This window comes from Chaetura pelagica, unplaced genomic scaffold (assembly GCF_000747805.2).
Source record: "Chaetura pelagica isolate M959 unplaced genomic scaffold, ChaPel_1.0 scaffold45, whole genome shotgun sequence".
NCBI lineage: Eukaryota > Metazoa > Chordata > Aves > Apodiformes > Apodidae > Chaetura > Chaetura pelagica.
The window spans coordinates 455660-474190 of record NW_009953217.1 but is presented as its reverse complement, the minus strand read 5'-3'; the positions used below and the strand labels follow the sequence as shown (position 1 = coordinate 474190).

At 49.5% G+C, this 18531-nt stretch overlaps 1 protein-coding gene across 1 annotated transcript in view; it reads left to right on the top strand.

The window, feature by feature from the left end:
• The window catches only part of NCOR2 (nuclear receptor corepressor 2), a 184468-nt gene that overhangs the window by 17829 nt on the left and 148108 nt on the right, over nucleotides 1–18531 (top strand). Inside the window, exon 3 of the mRNA XM_009997678.1 lies at nucleotides 5300–5480. Coding sequence (XP_009995980.1) covers nucleotides 5300–5480 — 181 coding nt within the window. The remainder of the gene's footprint in view (nucleotides 1–5299; nucleotides 5481–18531) is intronic.

The window sequence follows — 18531 nt, the reverse complement described above, 5'->3', positions numbered from 1 at the left end:
CTGGGGTGGATGCTGGCTTCCCTGGCAGAAAATGTGGCAGTAAATAAGCAGTGTGCGAGTTAACACAGTATATTCCGCTGTTACCCAGAATAAGATGAGTCACTATTTTGATAGATGATTTTCCCATTTCATGAGACCAGGCTCCTTTTCCGGAGCCTTTCTTCTGAGCAGCCACGAGGAGTTTGGAGGGTTTTCCTGGTGCTGATCTGAAGTAGGACATTGAGGGTACGTTCAGCAGCTGCTGTGTTTCTGCAGCCATCCGAGAGAGCCATGTGCAGTATAGCATGAGAGGAGGTCTAATTACTCTGCTTATTGAATGTGATTAATCCTGCTGGCTGAGGAGCCCGGGGAGCGGTGGGAAAGCGGGGCGGGGCGCGTGGCCGCTGGAAATCATGCGCAGCTCTCGATCTTCATCTGTGCTGGGCCAAATGGCACCAACTGCTCCCGAGTTAACAGCGCGACCAATCTGATTTTATTTATGGTCTTTAATTAAGTTTCCATTTTTAAAGGTGACCCTTTTCTCAGGAGTGAGCGGCGGTAAGGCTGAAATCCCTGCAACCATACATCTCTGTGTCTGTGCACACTTGAGATGATGTTCTGGGAGCTGCATTTATTTTTATTTTTTTTTTCCTCTCCTTAAATGAATGTGGGAAAATAATAGCAGGGAAGGGCAGATGCTGGTGTGTGGGCACTTGGTGCCAGGGTCAAACCTTTCTTGGAAGTACCCTCTGCTCTGGTGTGGGCTGGGAACATGTCCATGGGTGGGCATGGAGGGTGCAGAGGAGATGAAGGGGCACTGGACTTTGTGGAATGGGCCAGTTTGCCCAGCAGGGAGTTTTAAGGGGGAACCTGGGCTTTGCCTGGGCTGGGCTGGAGAGCTAAAAGTTAATGAAGCAAGTTTTCTGTGCATAATCTTGAACCACATTTATTTTGGGGAAGGAAAGGTGATCTTGCAATGTGTGCAGTATACTTGGAGAAATGTGGGGTGCCCCTCAGGCTGTTAGTCCCAGGAGTGCTCCAGATACCCAGAGTTGCCAAAGAGGTGGGGCTCCAGGTTTTGGAGAAAGGTGGGTGAGGAGAATATGGGGGAGGTGGAAATACACAAATAGTTCTTCTCCTGAGTGAGCCAGTGCCATTGTGTGGCAGTGTTAAAGCTTCTGCTGGTGCTGTCCATGAATAATTCAGGCCCTGTACATGGAGCTTTTCAGTATGCAGGTTTTAAACACAGCATCTGCTCTCATCTAAATTGCAGTTAGTTTGGGAGAAGTTGGCTGAGGGGGTTGTGTGGGGCAGCTGAGGCACAGCTACCTCCCCTCCTGTGGGAGTGCCCATCGTGGGGACACACGTGGGACTGCCTGGGCACAGCCACAGGGTTGGACCTCGTGGGGACCTTGGAGTCCTTGGGCTGGACCACGTGGTGAGCTGAGCATCCTGCTTGAGGCTGTCTCACACCTTTGGCTTGTGAAGACTCAATCCTGCTGCTGGCAGACGTTGCTTAGAGTGTGGGAACTTCACCTTCCCCACCCAGACAGGCTGCTCTTCCCTTGGCCTCTGTTGTTAAGTCATGATGGTTTTTCTCCTTCTCCAGCTCTATGACAGAGGGCATCTGTCAGCCGGTCCTGTATGTGATTTTTCTAGCTGCCTGGTTGCAGGTTTGCTCCTACAAACGCTCTGGTTTCTGTCCTTAACAGATCTCAATTTGTCCTGTCTTTCACTCTGGATATCATTAGCCAGGAAGAAGTTGCTGAAATGTCTAACAAATCTTAGCATTGGCTATAAAAAATTCACTTCAACACCAGTGGTTTTCAATATTGCTTGCTCTCAGAAGCATTTTACTGTCTGTCTGTACCTGTAGGGGCTGGAAACTGCTTCTGGTGTAGGTACAGTGCAGCAGATGTTTTCCTGGTAACCCACAAGTGCTAGAGTGAGTCTCAAGTGCCCTGCACTAGCTGTAGGATTTTAGCTGCTTCTACCTTGTATGAGTCTGCTGAAGAAGTGGAGTAATGTGGCTCTGCAGCTGGTGGTGTGTGGTTACTTTGGGAGATTACTAATAAACCAAAGGTCTAATCTTGGGTTGTCTTGGACTTCTGGACTCAGACCTGCCCAAAGTGGAGTGGTGTGTGGATGGCTGGAGGTTGGGGCAAACCCTGGGCAACCAACCTTGGTGTCTCAGCACATCTCACCCTGCTCTGCTTTTTTTTAAAGAGTTCAATGTTTGTGGCAAGGGATTCCACGTGAGGACTTGCCTGCCCCACTTCATAATTAGTGCTGGCATTTCATAGAATCATAGAATGTCTTGTGTTGGAAGGGACCTCTAAAGGTCATCTAGTTCAACCCTCCTATAATAAGCAGGGACATCTCACTAGAATGGATTGCTCAGAGCCCCATCAAGCCTGACCTTAAATGTCTCTAGGGATGGGCTCCCCCACCTCTCTAGGCAGCCTGTTCCCATGATCCACCACCCTCACATTAAATAACTTTTTCCTTATGTCCAACCTAAATCTACCCTTTTCTAGCTTGAAACCATTACCCCTTGTCCTATCGTTTATTTGGTTTATTTCATTTAATCATGCATAGCTCACATGCAATTAAAACCACTTTCCCTTCAGCAAAGTAGGAATCTCTGAAATAAACCAGCCAGGTGGGAACTATTTGGAAAATGCAGCTAAACCTCAAACTTCGTGTAACAGGAGGGTTTTTCAGGCAGGGCTATTTTTATGCTGACAGCAACATCGTCACTGTATAAAAGTCTTGTAAAGAGCTCACTGCAGGTGTGGATGTAAAGAGTGAAAGGTGTGAAGGCTTCAAGCAAGAGTGTTGTATTTGCAGCCAGGACAGGCTGAGCGGGTTGTGTCGGGCAAAGTGTTCTTGGGAGCGGCTGGAAATTCCAGTGGATAAAGTTAATAGCAGTTCCAGTGGATGTGGAAATGGAAATAAAATAGCACCCTGTAACACTGCAGCTGCTTTCCCTGGCACGGCCCCTGCCTCGCTGTCAGTAACTGCCTTTGTAAAGCTGAGTGTTGCTCTTATCTTAAAAATACACGGGTTTTTTTTCTGAGAGTAGCAGTGCTGGGTTGGGTTCCCGATGGTCACTGCAGAGCTCTGGGAGCAGCCCTGTGTCAGCCAGCAGCTTCTTGGAAATACCTTAAAAAAAAAACCAACAAACGGGGGAAGAAGTGAAAATAAATACATTTGACTTTTAATTGCCTGGGTACAGCAGAGCCTTGGGTGTTAGAAAATTTTAACACCTGCCCAGTTCAACAAGTTGCTTATTGTTCCTGGCTTTTACAGCAGAGCCCGAAATGTCTGCGTGCAGCTGGGGCGGGGTTTGCATGAGGGGTTGGGACGAGCCAGCAGGAAACTTGAGAGGTGCCAGGAGATATTTCTGGGCTTGCTGAGAAAAGCTGCAGATCATTCAGTGTGAGTGTGTTTGCAGGTGAAGCGAACTGAGCTCCAGTGCCAAGAGTAAGAGCTCTTCAGCACCGAGATCTCCCTGTGAGCTGTGTTTGCTGTCTCCTAGGCTGAAGGTTGGAGTGGCAAAGGCAGTGCCAGAGCCTCCCTGGGTCCCCATCTCCTTTCTCCCTGGGGTGGGAGGAAGAGGATGAGCTGGGTTCTGTTCCTGTGTGCCCACAGCAAAGCTGCTGCCTGAATCTCAGTGCCGGCCACCTGCACCAAACCCCAAGAAGCAGACCTTGGCCTGCACATGCTTTGTGTCTGCTGTTGATGTTTAAATTAAAAACTAAAAGAAAAAAAAACAACAAACCACTTTATCTTGCTTCTCTGAAGAGACAGAGTTGTGGTTGAGTTTGCCGTGCTGCTGCAGGAGGGCTTTGCTCGGAAGCGGTGCCCATGAGAAAGTGGCTTTCATCAGGGTTGTTCTTCTCTCTGGAAGTGGTCCAGAGCTGTTACAGCTGCTGGAAAAACTCCTGCTGGCCTCACAGGGCCCTGGGTCCTTCCTTTTTTGTCATCCTCTCCAAGGTATTTGATTAGCTAGGTAAAAATGAATGTTAGCAGTTACAGTTTGTGGGTGGGGGCCAAACAGTGCATAGGACCCCCTGTTTTTTAAGCTAGCTCTTGGCAAAGGGCTTCCTCTCCTTTGAGTAGCTTCAAAGGCTGTTTAGTTTGTCAGTGTTTGGTAACTGGGGAGGATACTTCATCATGTAGCTCTGGAGAACTTGAACAATCTTGTTGAAGGGAGAAAAAAAGCAGTCTTTTCCAAGCTTTGAATCTCCTGTGCTTCATTTTATTTTTATTTTTTTTTAAGAGACACTTCTGCCTGAAGTGTTAAAAACACACCCTTGGAGCTGCTGCAGCAACACTGATCCTTGGGCATAGTAAAATGTTTAATGTATTTTTGTACGATCCCTTTACCATTCCCACAAGAGAATCCTGCTGGGAAAAAACAGACCTACCAAAAAAATTTTACAGTTGTTTAAAAAAAGCAAAACCAAACCCAATTTCCAGGTATCACTGACTGCAGATATTTGACAGGTGAAAGACATTTGAGCCCACCATGACTCGTTGGTGCAGTTGCTATCACTGGTTAATGTGCCTTCACAGCTTGCCAGATCTGTGTCAGAGACGTGCAACTGCACGTGGCCAGTTTCTCTTTCCTCCCCTTTCCTGGAAAAAGAAATCCCTCTTGTCTAGCCACAGAGGAGTCTGCATTTTTCCCCCTGCATATAATCCTTGGTATTCCTGTATAAGATGCTAAATAAAAATAGGGGTGCAGGTGCCTTTCACTGAATAACCGCAAGGTGGGGAGAAGGGAGCTCTGCCTGCTTTAGGGGCCACAGGGGAATTGCTGGGCCACATTTGAGTATTTTTCTGAGCTTTGGCTTGTCCTGCCCAGCCTGACTCACGTGGCGTGTCAGGGAAGGTGCAAACCTGCAGCCTTGTTCACTTTGCCCTGGCATAGTGACAGCACCCACTGTGATGAGACATGATTTCCAGGTGACGTGGTGGTGGTGCTGAGGAGGGGGATGGCAGGGTGACCCATAGAGCTTGGAGGGTGGCTGTGATGGTGCATCCCATGTCTTGTTCCCTTAGTTGATACTTACATGCATTGAGCACCCCAGGAGATATGCCATGCCCAGAGACTGAGCTATGGAGCTGTGCTTCCTGGTTCTGCAAGACCTGAGATGTTTGAGTCCGGGGTCACCTGGCCTCCCTTTGTGCATCCTTCTGGGAAAGAGGCAAAAGTTGAGCCCTCTGTCTTCCTCAAGTGGCTTTGCAGTCATAGAGCAGAGGGGAGCAGAGGTAGTTTGTTTTCTAAAGGTTCCTTTCTCTTGGCTCCTAGATCTCAGGAGCTGCACCTGAGGACTGAGGCGCATTCCTATCTCTCTGACCTGACCAAGCAGTCAGACTTGGAGTTCATTGAAACCAAGAGACCACGCCTGGATCTGCTGCAGGACCCACTGATGCGGCACTCGCCTATCGTGAACCAGAGCCAGCAGGGAGGGACAGAGGATCTCTCAAAGGTAAGGATGCTAGCCGGGCGTGGGGTCTGCATTTTGGGCTCCCCTTGGTTTGTGTGGTGTTATCTTTGAGGCTCTGAGCTGCTACTGAAATTGGTGTAGATGGTGGTTCCTGATGCATCAAAGAGTGCTTGGTAGTGTTGGACAGTATTCATTAATATGGGGGCACCTCTTTGAGGAAAGAGAAGCATATCAGCCGTCCCCATAACTGTTTGAGTCATGGGCCTGCATTTACTGGGCTATTAAATGTACCAGAACAATTTGGAAGCTCCTGTAAGCTGAATTAGGGATGGTCATGTCTGGCTTTCCTGGCTACTGTGCTCTGATTTGATTTTTACTTGACCTTTCTCATTTATCACATCTCTGTATTTAATATTGGTGTTTGAAGAGTTTGAATCAGTTGCTGGTGGTTCTTTAATATAACCTTCCCCAGGAAAGCCTCCTTTGTCCTAGTCTCATTTAGCAAAGCAAATTGTTTACTTGCACTAGAGAAGTCCCTTGCTTGTGTGTCTGTTGGGATGTACTTTCATGCTGTGTTGGGGTAGATTGTATTTTATTTTACCTCGAGCTTAGACACATTCCTATTTGGCAGGAAAGTCTTGCTGGGTAAACAGGCTGGGGGCAGCTTCTTCTGCTGCCCCTTCTTCTGGCTCCAGTGCTGAGCACTGAGGGTTAATGCAGCTGCAGGTTGGGCTTTGGGGTGCTGGAGCCCTTGGTGAAATGAAAAGGAAGGGATGGATTGCTGTGTCCTTCCAAGATGTGCCTTAAAGAGGTGATGCTGTGACCAGCCAGGAGTCTGCTCATCGTGCTGCCGGGACATGTTGTGGTGGCTCTGAACTGCAGAGTATACTCAGGGGTGCTGGGTTGTGTAGCTGATGGGGAAAATAAACTGTTGGGCATGAAATAAAAAATATCCCTCTCCAAAGGCAGGAGGAAACCAGGGTGGCTTTTCTGTCTGCACATTATTTCCACCAGCAGTTCTGTTCTGCCTCTTGCTGGAAAACCACGTATTGTCTTAGCTCTTTGTTTCTAGTAGGCAAAGCTGTTCTTGAGACATTAATTGTTGAGTTTAGGGGCTGCATTTGCTTCTTCATCTGTGACACGTTTCCAAGAATCACATGCATTTTATGAGGCTTAAAACATTTGTTAATGAAAGAGAGAGAGAAAGCTATGAGATACAATTCATCAAGACAAGATTATGCTTTTAGTGGAGCCATCTGTAATTGCAGAGTCTGGAAGGAAGGAAAAAAAGTGTTGTCCATGACTGGTGAGAGCTTAAAGTGGAGCTGGGATTAGTTGCTCAAAACCAGTGGGGCCTGTTTCCAGAATGGGTTTGATGGAGGTCACAGCAAAACTGGAATGATCTTGGTGCTGTTCAAGTGGTTGGGAGCAGAAGGCAAGTCTGGGGTGTGTGACCACCATTGTTGTGTGTGGTGAGTTGTGTGTGGACTGGTGGCACAGGTATGATGACGGGATGTGTGTCCTGGAGTGGTGGCACACAGCTAGTGGCAGGATGTGTGTCCCAGTGACCAGAGCTGGAGAGAAACTGGCTGTTCTATCTGTGCTGCTGGCTCAGTGCCTGATGGAATTGTTGGATGCTTTATCTAGGGCAGCTTTGCAGGCCGGGTGAGGTGCACCATGTATTGCTGGACACACTGGTCAATGTTCAGACAGGATCAGAGAAGTTGTTCACTTGCCCCTTAACCCCATTCCACATTGTTGCAGTCACTGCATGTGGAGGAGCTTGGTTTGCTCCTCAGAGTAACAGTGCTGGAACTGCTTTTCGTGGTGATTTTGACTGAGCTAATTTTTGCACAGTAAAGAGTTCCACAAAACTCTCAATAAAAAGGGTAGGGTTTAGTTACATGTTCTGGATGCCAGCCTGACTGTCTCAAGGGATGTAACTGTAATGCAGCAGCAATGGATGTTGCTTTTGGGCCATGGATACCTTTTGGTCTCTGCTGGTTTCAGAGCAGAAGTGCAGCTGAGGTGCACTGTGGCTGTGTGAGTTTATAATGTTCTTCGTAACTGTGGGTTACACTGGGTTTACTGACCTTCAGCCCAAGGGAGAGAAGTTAACTCCATTCCTGCACATTTCCAAGGCCTCTGTTTTGAGCCATAATCTTTGCTCCAAACATGGATGAAGTAATTGACATGGCAAATGCTGGTAACAGGTTCCAGAGCCTTTGTCCCCAAAGAGGCTTAGATCTCTTAAGTCTTTTATCCCCCATCTACCTCTCCCCAGCTGAGCCCCTTTGCCTCTTTCAGGATCACTGCAGCCTTGCTCCAACCAGGGCTTGGTTTGTAAGAAGGTAATGTCTGCTGTTAGATGAGTGTGTTGCAGCTGGAGAAGACAGATGTGCTGTTGGGCAGCATGTCTTTGGAAATCTCAGTTGGTCTAGTAAAAAATATTACCTTTCCTTACAAACCACATTGCTCATGGCCTTGAACACTGGTGTTTGTTTTCAACTGGAGTGATGAAGGTTGTTCTCTTGCCTGTTTTCCCCTACTGGAGTATCTTTTTCCCTGTGAGTGGGGTTGCTGTGATGTTGCATGTGGTCCCAGGTTCCTGCTGCTGGACAGAGCCAGGAGGGCTCAGGCCATTCTGCTGGGGGAGAAATAAAATCTCCCTGTGCCACTGGGGGCTGATGTTGCCTCCCAGAAGGTGCTCCCTTGAGCTGGCTGAGAATAACCAGGCAAAAACTAAAGCAGGACTGTTTTTTCAATCACTACAAGCCTGGATGTGAGATTTGCTGGAGGAGCTGCCATGAGGCAGATTTGCCGGGTGTGCTCTTGGCAGAGATGCAGGAGCTGGTTCCCAGGACCCTCGGTGGCTTCTGCTTTCTTTCCAGTAGAGAAAGTCACGGACCTTCATCACGTAACAGCAGATAACAGGAAACCAGACTGCTCCAGAGCAGGCCAGTAATGCATCTGCAGGCTCCCCTGTCTCTGCACATACGTGTGCAGCTGGTGCTGCCTGTGATCCTGCCCCGCGGGGATGGGAGGCAGGACATGCCTGGCCGAGCAGCGCCTGCTCTCCAGAGCTGGAGATCAGTTACTCCTGCCTGTCCCCTTCCATCCCTTCTTATTCCCATTAGGCTTCCACTTGCTCCTCTTCCCATTTCTGAGACTGCTTTTCCACCACGTACGTGGTTTGCTGCTCCTTCCTATAGGATGTGAGTCAGTCGTGATCTGCATTTAGTCCCCTTGTAAGGGCTGGCTGGCTGCACTTTCATGTAGCCTATTGCTCCAGCAGGAATATACTCGCAGGGAGCCATGTAGTCCCACAGGGGCAGGGCTGGGTGGAGGCTTAGGAAACCTGAACCTTGCTGCCATCTGCCCTGGCAGGCTGCTGGTCACCGGGTAAGTCTCTTCCCCTTTCTGTATCTCAGATTTCCCCATGTGTACAAGGGACAATGCCACTTCCCTCTTTTGTAAAATAATTAACAACTATTGATGGAAAAAGGCTGTTAGGAAGCCGTGTGTTGTTAGGGCTTGGACTCTGCTTTACATTGTTGAAGGGTTTTAATTTCTTCCCTTGCTGCATGAATGTTTTTGTTATGCTACAGACTGAAAAATGGAATAAGAAAAGGGAAAGGGGGAGTCTTGGAAAAAACAGCACCAAGGCCAGGAAATATGTATGGCAAAGCAGAAATTAGGGCAAAGGGCATTTGCTTTGATGCACGTTAATCTAGCTTTAAAAGCAATTAATTGAAAAAGGAGGAATTAACACATTTAAAATGCCTTTTTAATGATGCACTGAAGCCAGCAGTGTACATGCCAAATTTCACACTGGCTGCCCATTCCAGAGCCCAATTTACAATAAACTCCTGGAAAACAGGCTGTGGGAGGGAAAGGCTCTTGGCTAGCCCACTAACTCCTGCCCTGGCCACAGGCTGGCAGAGCACCCAGGACAACCAAAAGGCCTTTCAGGAGCCCTGCTTCCTCCTTGGCATGCTGGCCAGTGCCTTGGCAGTGCTGTTCCCTGGTAGCTGCTCCATCCCAGCATTCCCAAAATGCAGGGCTGGGGGTGAAAGATATGCTGGGGACTCCCACAGTGGGATTTGCCTCAGCGTGGGGAGGGATGTTCGGAGCAGCTCCTGGTGTTGATATCTGGGCTGGCCAGCTGGTAAATCACCAGTGGCATTTCTGCTCCGTGGCTTTGTTATGGGAACATTGATCTGTTGCTGGGATTAACCTCTCAGAGTTTCCAGTGGGTTGGTCTTACAGTTATTAATGAAACTGGCTGCAACTTGTGTTGACCTTGGCAGAGGCCCCAGTTGGCTTGGAGGTAACTGGCAAAAGCATAATCTCTAATTGAGTAATCCAGTGCTGGGGGAAGGGAGTGGAGGGGGTGGAACCACAGCCGTGCTTTGAACTGGGAGCGCTCGGCGGGATGCGGGGGTGTGGAGGTGGGTGCTGAGCACGGCGGCTGCCGGGGGAATTAGCAAGGAAAAAGGAGGTGGCATCTGGGTTCCCGCACCCCAGGCTCCCTCTTGCAGAAATCAGCCTGAATTCCAGCACCTCCCTGTGATTTATTGCCGCGGAACAATAGTGCAGAGGGGCTGGAGAATGAAATGAAGCTGTGAGCATCCGCGGTCCCTGGGCGCGTGTCCTCCCGTGGCCTCTGAGTCTGCAGCACGGATCGTGCCGGGCTCTCCCTTCCCTGCTGGACGTTGTTTTTCACTTGGGGAAAAAGAGTTCTGGGCTGGTTGCTGGGGCTTCTGCTGAACTTGCAAGTGGGGACCCAGTGACAGCACAGAGCTGTCATGTTTTGGCTGTGCCACCTCTCCTGCAGGAGCTGGAGTCATTTCTGTGGCCAGAATCTTGTGGGGAGGGAATGGGAATCTGCCAGGGAGTCCCATGGGATGCCCAGGGTGAGGGATCCTGGGGAGCAGCAGTGGCACTGTTGGAGAAGGGACATGCTGGTGCTGCCAGCACCCTCCTGCTCACTCCAGATTAGCCGAGACCAGAGGGAGATGCCAGCATGTGGCTGCATCAGCCCTGGGAGAGGTGAAATGCCTTCAAATAGAAGCACAGGATCATAGAACTATTCAGGTTAGAAAAGACAAAATGGTTTGCCCCAAGAAGAAAACTTCTCTCCTTGCAGGGTGCTCAATGCAAAGCCTGTACGTGCTGCCATGGCTTTCCAGCTGCTTCTTGAAGAGAGTGGACTTGTATGGAAGTGACTTTAACCTCAGGTGTTCTGAGCAATGGAATGCAACAGTTTAGTGGGTCCAAACATACGATGTCTTTTCAGCTGTTGTTCTCCTTCTCCACTGCAGCCTTCTTGGCCAGGAGGCAGGCTGGGCTTTCCCCTAGGTCCCAAGGCTGGTGGTGCAGTTAAGTGCCCATCAGGAGGGAGTGGTGTGGGGCTGCTGAATTCCGCAGCTGTAGGAGGATCCTCCTGCAACGTGTTCAGCATCCACCCATCTGCTGCACGGTTGCTCATGCTGTTGACTTGTGCCTGATAAATATCTGATTGCAAAAACGATTTGATGGGGTGGGGGAGGGAGAAGGGAGGACTTTGTGTTAGGGCAGCAATGATTCAGAGCTATTTCTGGGAAGATGAGGGAGATGTTGGCATTCTCTATCATTCCAAACATATTTAAAAGCTGAAATATTTGCATTGTTCACGTTGTCACAGTGCAAACACTTCTGGTTGGATTTCTTCCTTCCCCTGCATTCCTCCCTGCTCTGAAGATAAATTTTCAAGTTGCAGGAGAATGAGTGTGAGTGTGTTGTCCCCTGCTCTCCTATGGGTGAACACATCTTCAGAAGTGTGTGTCTGCCTGGTGCAAGCAGCCTGACTCTCGGGGTGTGCCTGGGAGCTCATTGCAGTGGCTGTGCCAGGATGGCTGTGAGGGCTGGTCCAGCAGCTCCTGCCAAGCACCAGCACGGGATGGAGAGTCGCGGGAACAGCCAGAGGAGTCCTGTCTCTGGAATGGGATGCTCCATCCTGTGCACCATGGACTCATGCTGGTTTCATTGGAAAACATGGCACAGTTAGGGGCTGTGTAGGTCTTGGGACGTGTTCAGCTCCTCCAGCTAGCCCTGGGTAAAGGGGAGGAGCACTGAGACAAGACAACTGATTTTATTTCATTTTTCAGCAAAGAGTCTGTGGCCAAAGAACTGAACTATGGCTTGAGAGGTGTGGGCATGGCTGGGAAAACCCTCATGGCTGTTGAAATGCTTCAGAGGCAGGATGTAAAATCTGAGCTTGACCTTCCCTGAGCTGTCTACAGCCCAGCTCTCCCCTGCCCCAGCTACTCCAGCCTGGAGCAGTTCTGGAGCCACAGAAAACAGGGCCGAGACTCAGCATGGCTGGAAAACCAACAGGTGAACTGATGGTTCCTCGAACACAGGTGGTTGTTTCACACTTTTTCAGCTCATTTGTGGTGATTGACATCCAAAACAACCTTTTAAATTGCCTTTCAAACTGTAGCAGTAGAGAAGGGTGGTGTGATAAGGCTGACTGCTCTGGGGAGCCTGCTTCATCATTTACATAATTGGACTTTTCTGTTCCATTCAGTCAATATTACAAGGCTCTCGCAGTGTGACATCTCACCTGGTCTGCTTGAGGGAAAGCAAGTGCCTTGGTTCTGTGCCTCACCCCTGTAATTGGAAGAAATGCTGCCAGTTTTTCCTGCTTGCAACAGGGCAGTGTTGGGAGCTGGGTGTGCTGCATGCTTTCATGGGGATTTTTCTTCTCCATCTTTGAAGTGTTGGTACATCTGTTACGTGTATCTGTTTTTTCTTTAATAGCAAGGATTATTATGAGCCCTTTTATGTTCTGAAAATATGAGAGCAAAGCTAGTTTGCTATTTCACTTTGTGAGTCCTTGGGTGGGAATTAGGCAACGGGGTTGTGTGGCAGGGATTGGCACCAGTCTCCTGTGTATCATTTCAGAGCATGGGGATGATGCAGGGTGAGGAGGGCTGTGCTGGCTGCTGCTGGTGTCCACCTGCAGTCAGTATGTTCTTGCACATTTGTGGTGAGAATGAAACCCCTACCTGGAATAAATCTCCAGGGAAGAGTTCAGTCCCAGTACCCAAAGTGATATCCTGGGTATTTTCTTCTTCCTATGCATTTTCAGCTTGATCTGGATTTCTTCTCTTACTTAATCTTCTGGGAAGGGTGTGGGTGCTGCCGGGCACAAAGCACTGTTCCAGCTCCTGCTGGATCCAGGTGTGCTCCAGGATGAGTGTATGTGAATCTTCCCACTTCCATGTGATCTGTCCAGTCAGTGCAGGTGACAAAGCAGCGGGAGATGGTTCTGATTTGCAGGCACTGATGCCTTCTCACAGATGAACTTTGCCTCTCTCCTTGTTGCACATCCCTTGTGTCCCTTCTCACTGAGAGTCTTCCTGGGGAGGGTGACTGATTTAGTGGGAGCAGCTCGGGTGTCTTCTCCATGAATATTCAGCACCAAGCACGTTTTTGGTGCTGTACTTTTCCATCATTATGAAATGCAGCCCATCCACAGCTCTGACTCACTCAGCAAAAGCCAGTGAGTTGTGACACCGATCAGATTAATTTTGTGTGCTGTGTTTTGAGGAGGAGAATATTTCATGCTAAGTCCTTCGGTCCCAGAGCTGGGTGGAGAGCCGTGGAGGAGATGCAACAACCATCAGTGGGGCTTGCCTGCTGGTGCTGGAGGGGCTGGTGAGGAGAGTGATTTCATAGATGGATTTGGCAGAGAGGAGTCGCTGCTCTTCGTGCCTGTGGTGATGGAGCTGTAATAACATATTGAACATGGCAACAGCCCTTGCTGAAGCTCTGTGACTTCACGTCCCAGCTTCGTGGAGCTTCATCTCTTAACACCACCCTCAGCTTCGATAACAAGAGAAGCTGTCAAGTGCCAAAGGGCCTAGTTACAGTCGCTTGCTGAAAACCTCCTTTTTGGACCCAAACCTGTTTTTTAAACATAAAACCTCTTTGGCTGTGTATTAGGCAGAGAACATGCAGTTTTCTGGCTTGCTCTGCCGCAAAATGCTCTGCAGCTTTGTGCTGCATGGGGGGGCCGAGGGGCAATGGACACTAGTGTGTATCAGGAATGCTGGCTGCTTGCTTGCAGAGCAGAGAGGGGTTGTTTTAGGACAAGCTGACAGGACCTTGGCTTGTTCTGCTGCTCTCAAAAAATGTAATTCTAATTCTTGGCACCTTTTTCCAGGAGGATAAGGAGAGAGTGGCGGAGTCTGCTCCCTCTGCCCTTGGAAATGGGCTTTTTCCCAGCGGCAGAGCTGGCTCAGGGGGAGCAGTGTGCTCTGTCCTGCTCCCAGTTTGGTGAATCCAAAGCAGAAATGTAGTGGGGTACAGGCAGTGTGGGATGAAATAATCTGAACCTCTTCCTCACTAGATACTCTTTGGTCACCTTAGCGCTCTGACTGAGCATCTTCTGCACATCCCAGTGTTAGCCCAATTTCTGCTCATCCTGGGTTGGGACTAGACCCCTTAATCCTGCAGCTGGTAACTTTTCCTGGTGGTTGGTGGACTGGTGGTTGCCCAGTCCATGGTGGACATCACTTGGATGAATGCCTCATCCCGAGGGGTTCCAGCACCTTGCTCCAGCAGATGCCAGCAGTGGGTTTCTCTGCTGCCCTGGCACTTTAACACTTCCTCTCCTGCATGGTAGCACCTCCCAGACTTGTCTTTGAAGGACCTGCTCTGATTGCTGCCCTGACAAGGGACATGGCTGATTTTTCTCCTCCCTGCAGTGTTCCCAGAGGAGCAGCAGTGATCCTTTCTGCCTTCTGATCTCCCCTTTGAATGCTGTCATTCCTGCAGCTGCTTAAGAAAGAACCATTGCCTAGTGCAGATCAAGCCACCCCATGTGGTTACGTGACCAAACCGAGCTCAGGCTTTTATTTCAGGCTGTTTTTCAGGTCTGTTATTTTATCTCGTGCCAGCCATCCCAGGTATGACGTAGGGCAGATTGCCCCCAGCACCTCATGTGTTTCTGCCTCAGCAGCATGCAGAGTGGCAGATGTAAACACAGGAATGTTACGGTCTTTGAAACACAAAAAGCTACTAAAGACCAGGCAGATATGTGTATATAGATATATAGTCTGCGTTAGAGTCATGGCTTTCAATATATTTGGAGAGGGATTTGTAAATTCATGCATCCATGAATGTTTCATGTGTGTGTACTTTTTCACAGGTCTTTAGGTAATTGAAAGGCTTACATTTTTTTCATGTACACATACAAATAAATACATAGATATGCTGCCTTATATACTTGTGAGCTTTTTTTTTTTTCCCGGAGGCTTCTTCTAGCTGTGCAGTTCAGTGCTCCTGCCTCCAGCAGCCATGCAGAGCAAGGCTTACAGTCTCGAGCAAAGCTAAATATTGATTTGAGTCAATCTGGGTGCACTTGGAGACATCACTAGTGTTCATGAATACAGCATAATCGCTGATCGGAGTGGGGAAATTTCATCATAAAGGCCCCAAAAGGGAGGTTTATTATTGCTTTCTTCCAAATGCCTGAATTTTATTAGCTTCAGTCATTCTTGGCAGGGCAGTGGAATGGGATTTTATAGTTAGCAAAGGAAAAGTAAACACAGTAATCATTTCACAGCCCTGTTCCTGCCAAACCAAGATGGAAATTCCAGCCTTGGTGGGAAGCTGCTGCTTTGCTAACAGATAATAACAAATTCACTGTGGGCTTATTCTTGCTATGGGAGCAGAGATGTTCAGTTTTCTCCCTGTAACATCCTGGCCTTGGAGGCAGGGGTGCTTCATGTTTTTCTGCAGGAATGGCCTGGCCAGAGGTTTACAGTTTGAGGGACTCCCACAAGCATTTGCAATTAGAAATGGTTCTTCTGCCCTGAGCCTTTGGGACCTGCTTTGTCCGATGCCTTTGTCACTGTTTGGTCTTTTCTTGGTCAGTCTTGCTCTGATTGCAGAGCTGAGTGATCCTTCAGGAGTGTCACGCTGGAGATGCTGGGATAGTTCCTGCACCCTGAGACTGTCTCTGCCCTCTGAATAGGAGGAAAAAAAGATCACGGCAAAAAAAATCTATCCAAATAAATCCAAAATTCTTGTGAAAGGTTTGTTTTGCATGTTCTGGGCTTGTCGAGGCAGAGGGCTGGGCTGATGGTTCACGTCTGGTCCAGCACCCGCCTGCGTTTCCTGCTGCTGGGGGACATGATTTCCTCCCACCTTCCTGCCCCGCCGGCTGTGCGGATGGCTATGGGGATGGCCACAGGGTTGGCTATGGGGATGGCCACAGGGATGGCCACAGGGATGGCCACAGGGATGGCCAGCACTGCTGCTCCCCTGCCGAGGCCTCCTGACGGAAAGGCAGGCAGAGCAGTGAAGGAAATGGCTACTCAAACAGGCGGCGAATGTCGAGGCAGCCCCTTCCACGTGTCTGCACAATTATTAGAACAATAAAGCATTGAAGGCAGCCGGCGGCTGCCTCTGATGGATGGTGCAGCTGGGGGTTGCTCTGCACCACCCCTGCTCCCCTGGCAGTGCGTCCCGCTCCGGGTGCGCCTGCCTCTGGCAAGGCAGAGGTGCCTGCAGGCAGCAGGGGCCCTGCCCCATGGCCCCAGATGTGTCCCAGGGTGTTGTCACAGCAGCACTGTGTGTGGGGTGCTTGGGGCTGCAGCTGGTGCCTAAGTTTTGGATGTCCAGAACTTAGATGTCCTGCCAGGGTGCTGGTGGATGCCTTGGGCAGTGGAGAGGCAGGCAAACACGTTGTCCCCTCTGTGTCCTCTGGTTGTTTGGGACAGTGTTTTGCAGGGTGTGGGCCCAGCACACACTTAAAGGGGAAATCCCAAAATGAAGGAGGAGTTAAACAGGCTTCAGTGGTGTATTGGGAACAGCTGAGGCCACTAAAAGCTCTGTGAAAAGTCAAGCCAAGCTGTCTCCAGGGGAGGGCTGTTTTCCCCCATGAGCCTGTTCTTTACATTGGTTACAATTTTTTCAGGAGTGTCCAGGCAGCTGTGAGCCTTGTTTCATGCCTAACAGATTTTCCATTGCAGCCACACATAATGGAAGTCGGATCAACTTGAATTCCTGATGAAAAAGTTGCTTGTTTTTTAGGTCTCAGCCAGTGAGGTTCACAGCTCAGCTTCACCAGTGACCTCCCTCTGCTACCAGGCCACTCAGTTCAGATCTCCTGTGCGTGTTTGAGTCTCACAAGACATTCACACATGCGTACTGAGATGTTCTGATAGAAGATGTTCTGATGTTTCTGATAGAAATCTCACTAGATTTTAGGCGCAGGGGAAGTCTCTGGAGTGTTGCCATTAAGTCTGGTTTTGTTGCAGTCTTAGAGTTTCTGTTTTATACAGATGAGAGGAGTTTGATGTCTTGCTCTGAATACCCAAGAGCCCAGCTGGAATGAAGCTGTACCTTGAGTGACCTTAAAGACCAATGAAGTGGTGGCATGTGGTCGATGAGGGGAGCTCGGTGGATTGCTGTAGGAGCAGTGACTTCTGTTTTTTGAGCTGACAGTGTTGGAAGAGGAGCTGCTGGGAGGCAGCAGGAGTTCAGTGCTGGGACCCTTCATCCTGTGCCTGATGTGCTGGGAGGCCCTGGGCAATTTTTGGTGATCTTGGCTTAGTGCAATGGCGCTTACATGTACGAAGAGCTTTGGGTTGGCTCCCTTGCACTCGGTCACTGTCTGGTTTAGGTCTTGGTTGCATGTCCTTTCTTCATCAGTTAAGCTCCTCAGTAGGCAGCTCAACCTCCAGGATTTGTGGAAAAATAATTGGGGTGATGGTTATGCAAGGAGAGCAGAGGGATGGAGCATGAGCAGCCTTTAGGTATATCTTACTTGTGGCTGGTTAAATAGAGCTGTCTTCAGTCGTTCCCTTCTCTCCCCACTAAATCCGATGCCCCTTCAGGCCAGCTTCCCGATATTAATACCGTGTGTTCGTCCTGATTAACTCCCTGCCAAATCCCCTCTCGACAGGGTGCTGCCCTGAATGGACCTTGTTTGGATTTGCATGGCTGAGGAGTCCCTGCCCGCTCCCCTGCCTCCTTCCTCCTCCCTGGCAATGGGAGGAAATGTAAATGTTTCTGAAGAGCAACATTTCCATTTCAAAAGCTGTTCGCTCAAGTGCGTCTGGAGTGCGATTTCTCTCCCCCCACTTCTCTCTGAATGGGAGCTTTAGAAGTCTCATTTCCTCTGCTTGATAACACCAGGCTGAGAAGGGCTTTTGTCTTTTCATTTCCCCTCATTTTTTTATTTTTAAATAAGTGGGGTTTGTAGAAGCTGCCGTGGTGGATTTTCCCTCCCCCGTGTTTGTCCATGTGCTGGAGGATGCACCTGGTGTCACCCAAGTGAAGGAGATGGAGCTTCCTGGGGTGCAGGGCAGGACTTGCTCCCTAGCTCAGGGCTTGGCTGGGCTGGGGGCTCCTGCTGCCTTGCCCTTCCCGAGGGGGCACCAACCTGGGACCACCATGTCAGCTGCCCACTAAGGCTTCTGCAAGCAGAGGAGGAGGCTTGCTGGGCACATCCAAGCTGTGGAACAATGTGCTGCTCTTCCTGGCCATCCCATGGACAGCAGTGGCTGTGAGTGGTGTTGAGCGTGGCTCAGGATCTGTCCCCACTTTAATCATGCTGACTTGTTGGACTTGTTGCCCACCTGCTCTTTGGCTGGTGTAACTACCCCAGTTGGGGTGAAATTATGTTTGTTTTTTAACATGAAGCTTGGTGGGTTGGGCTGCAAGAGGGAGATGGGGACATAGGGCTGAGGTGGCATGTGACAGGCACGATGATGTTCTTGACAGCTTGTTGCTGAATGCAACACCAGCACAGGTGAAATAACACTCAGGATGGCTGGACAAAGTGTTGAAAGAACATGGAAGTTGCAAATGGAGGACTGGAAGAGCTTGCTGCTCTATGGGCCACCCTGACAACCTTCACTTGTCCTCTGCCTTATTTGCCAAAAGCATCAGGGCATCATCTTCGGTTTATATGACCCTTCTCAGTGCTCAGGATGGCTTTCATCTTCGGCTGAGTGGTTGCTGATTGCCTTCCTTCATCCTTACCGTTTGGAGGGTGGTTTCAGGCTCTACCTGCTCTCCAAACCACAATTCC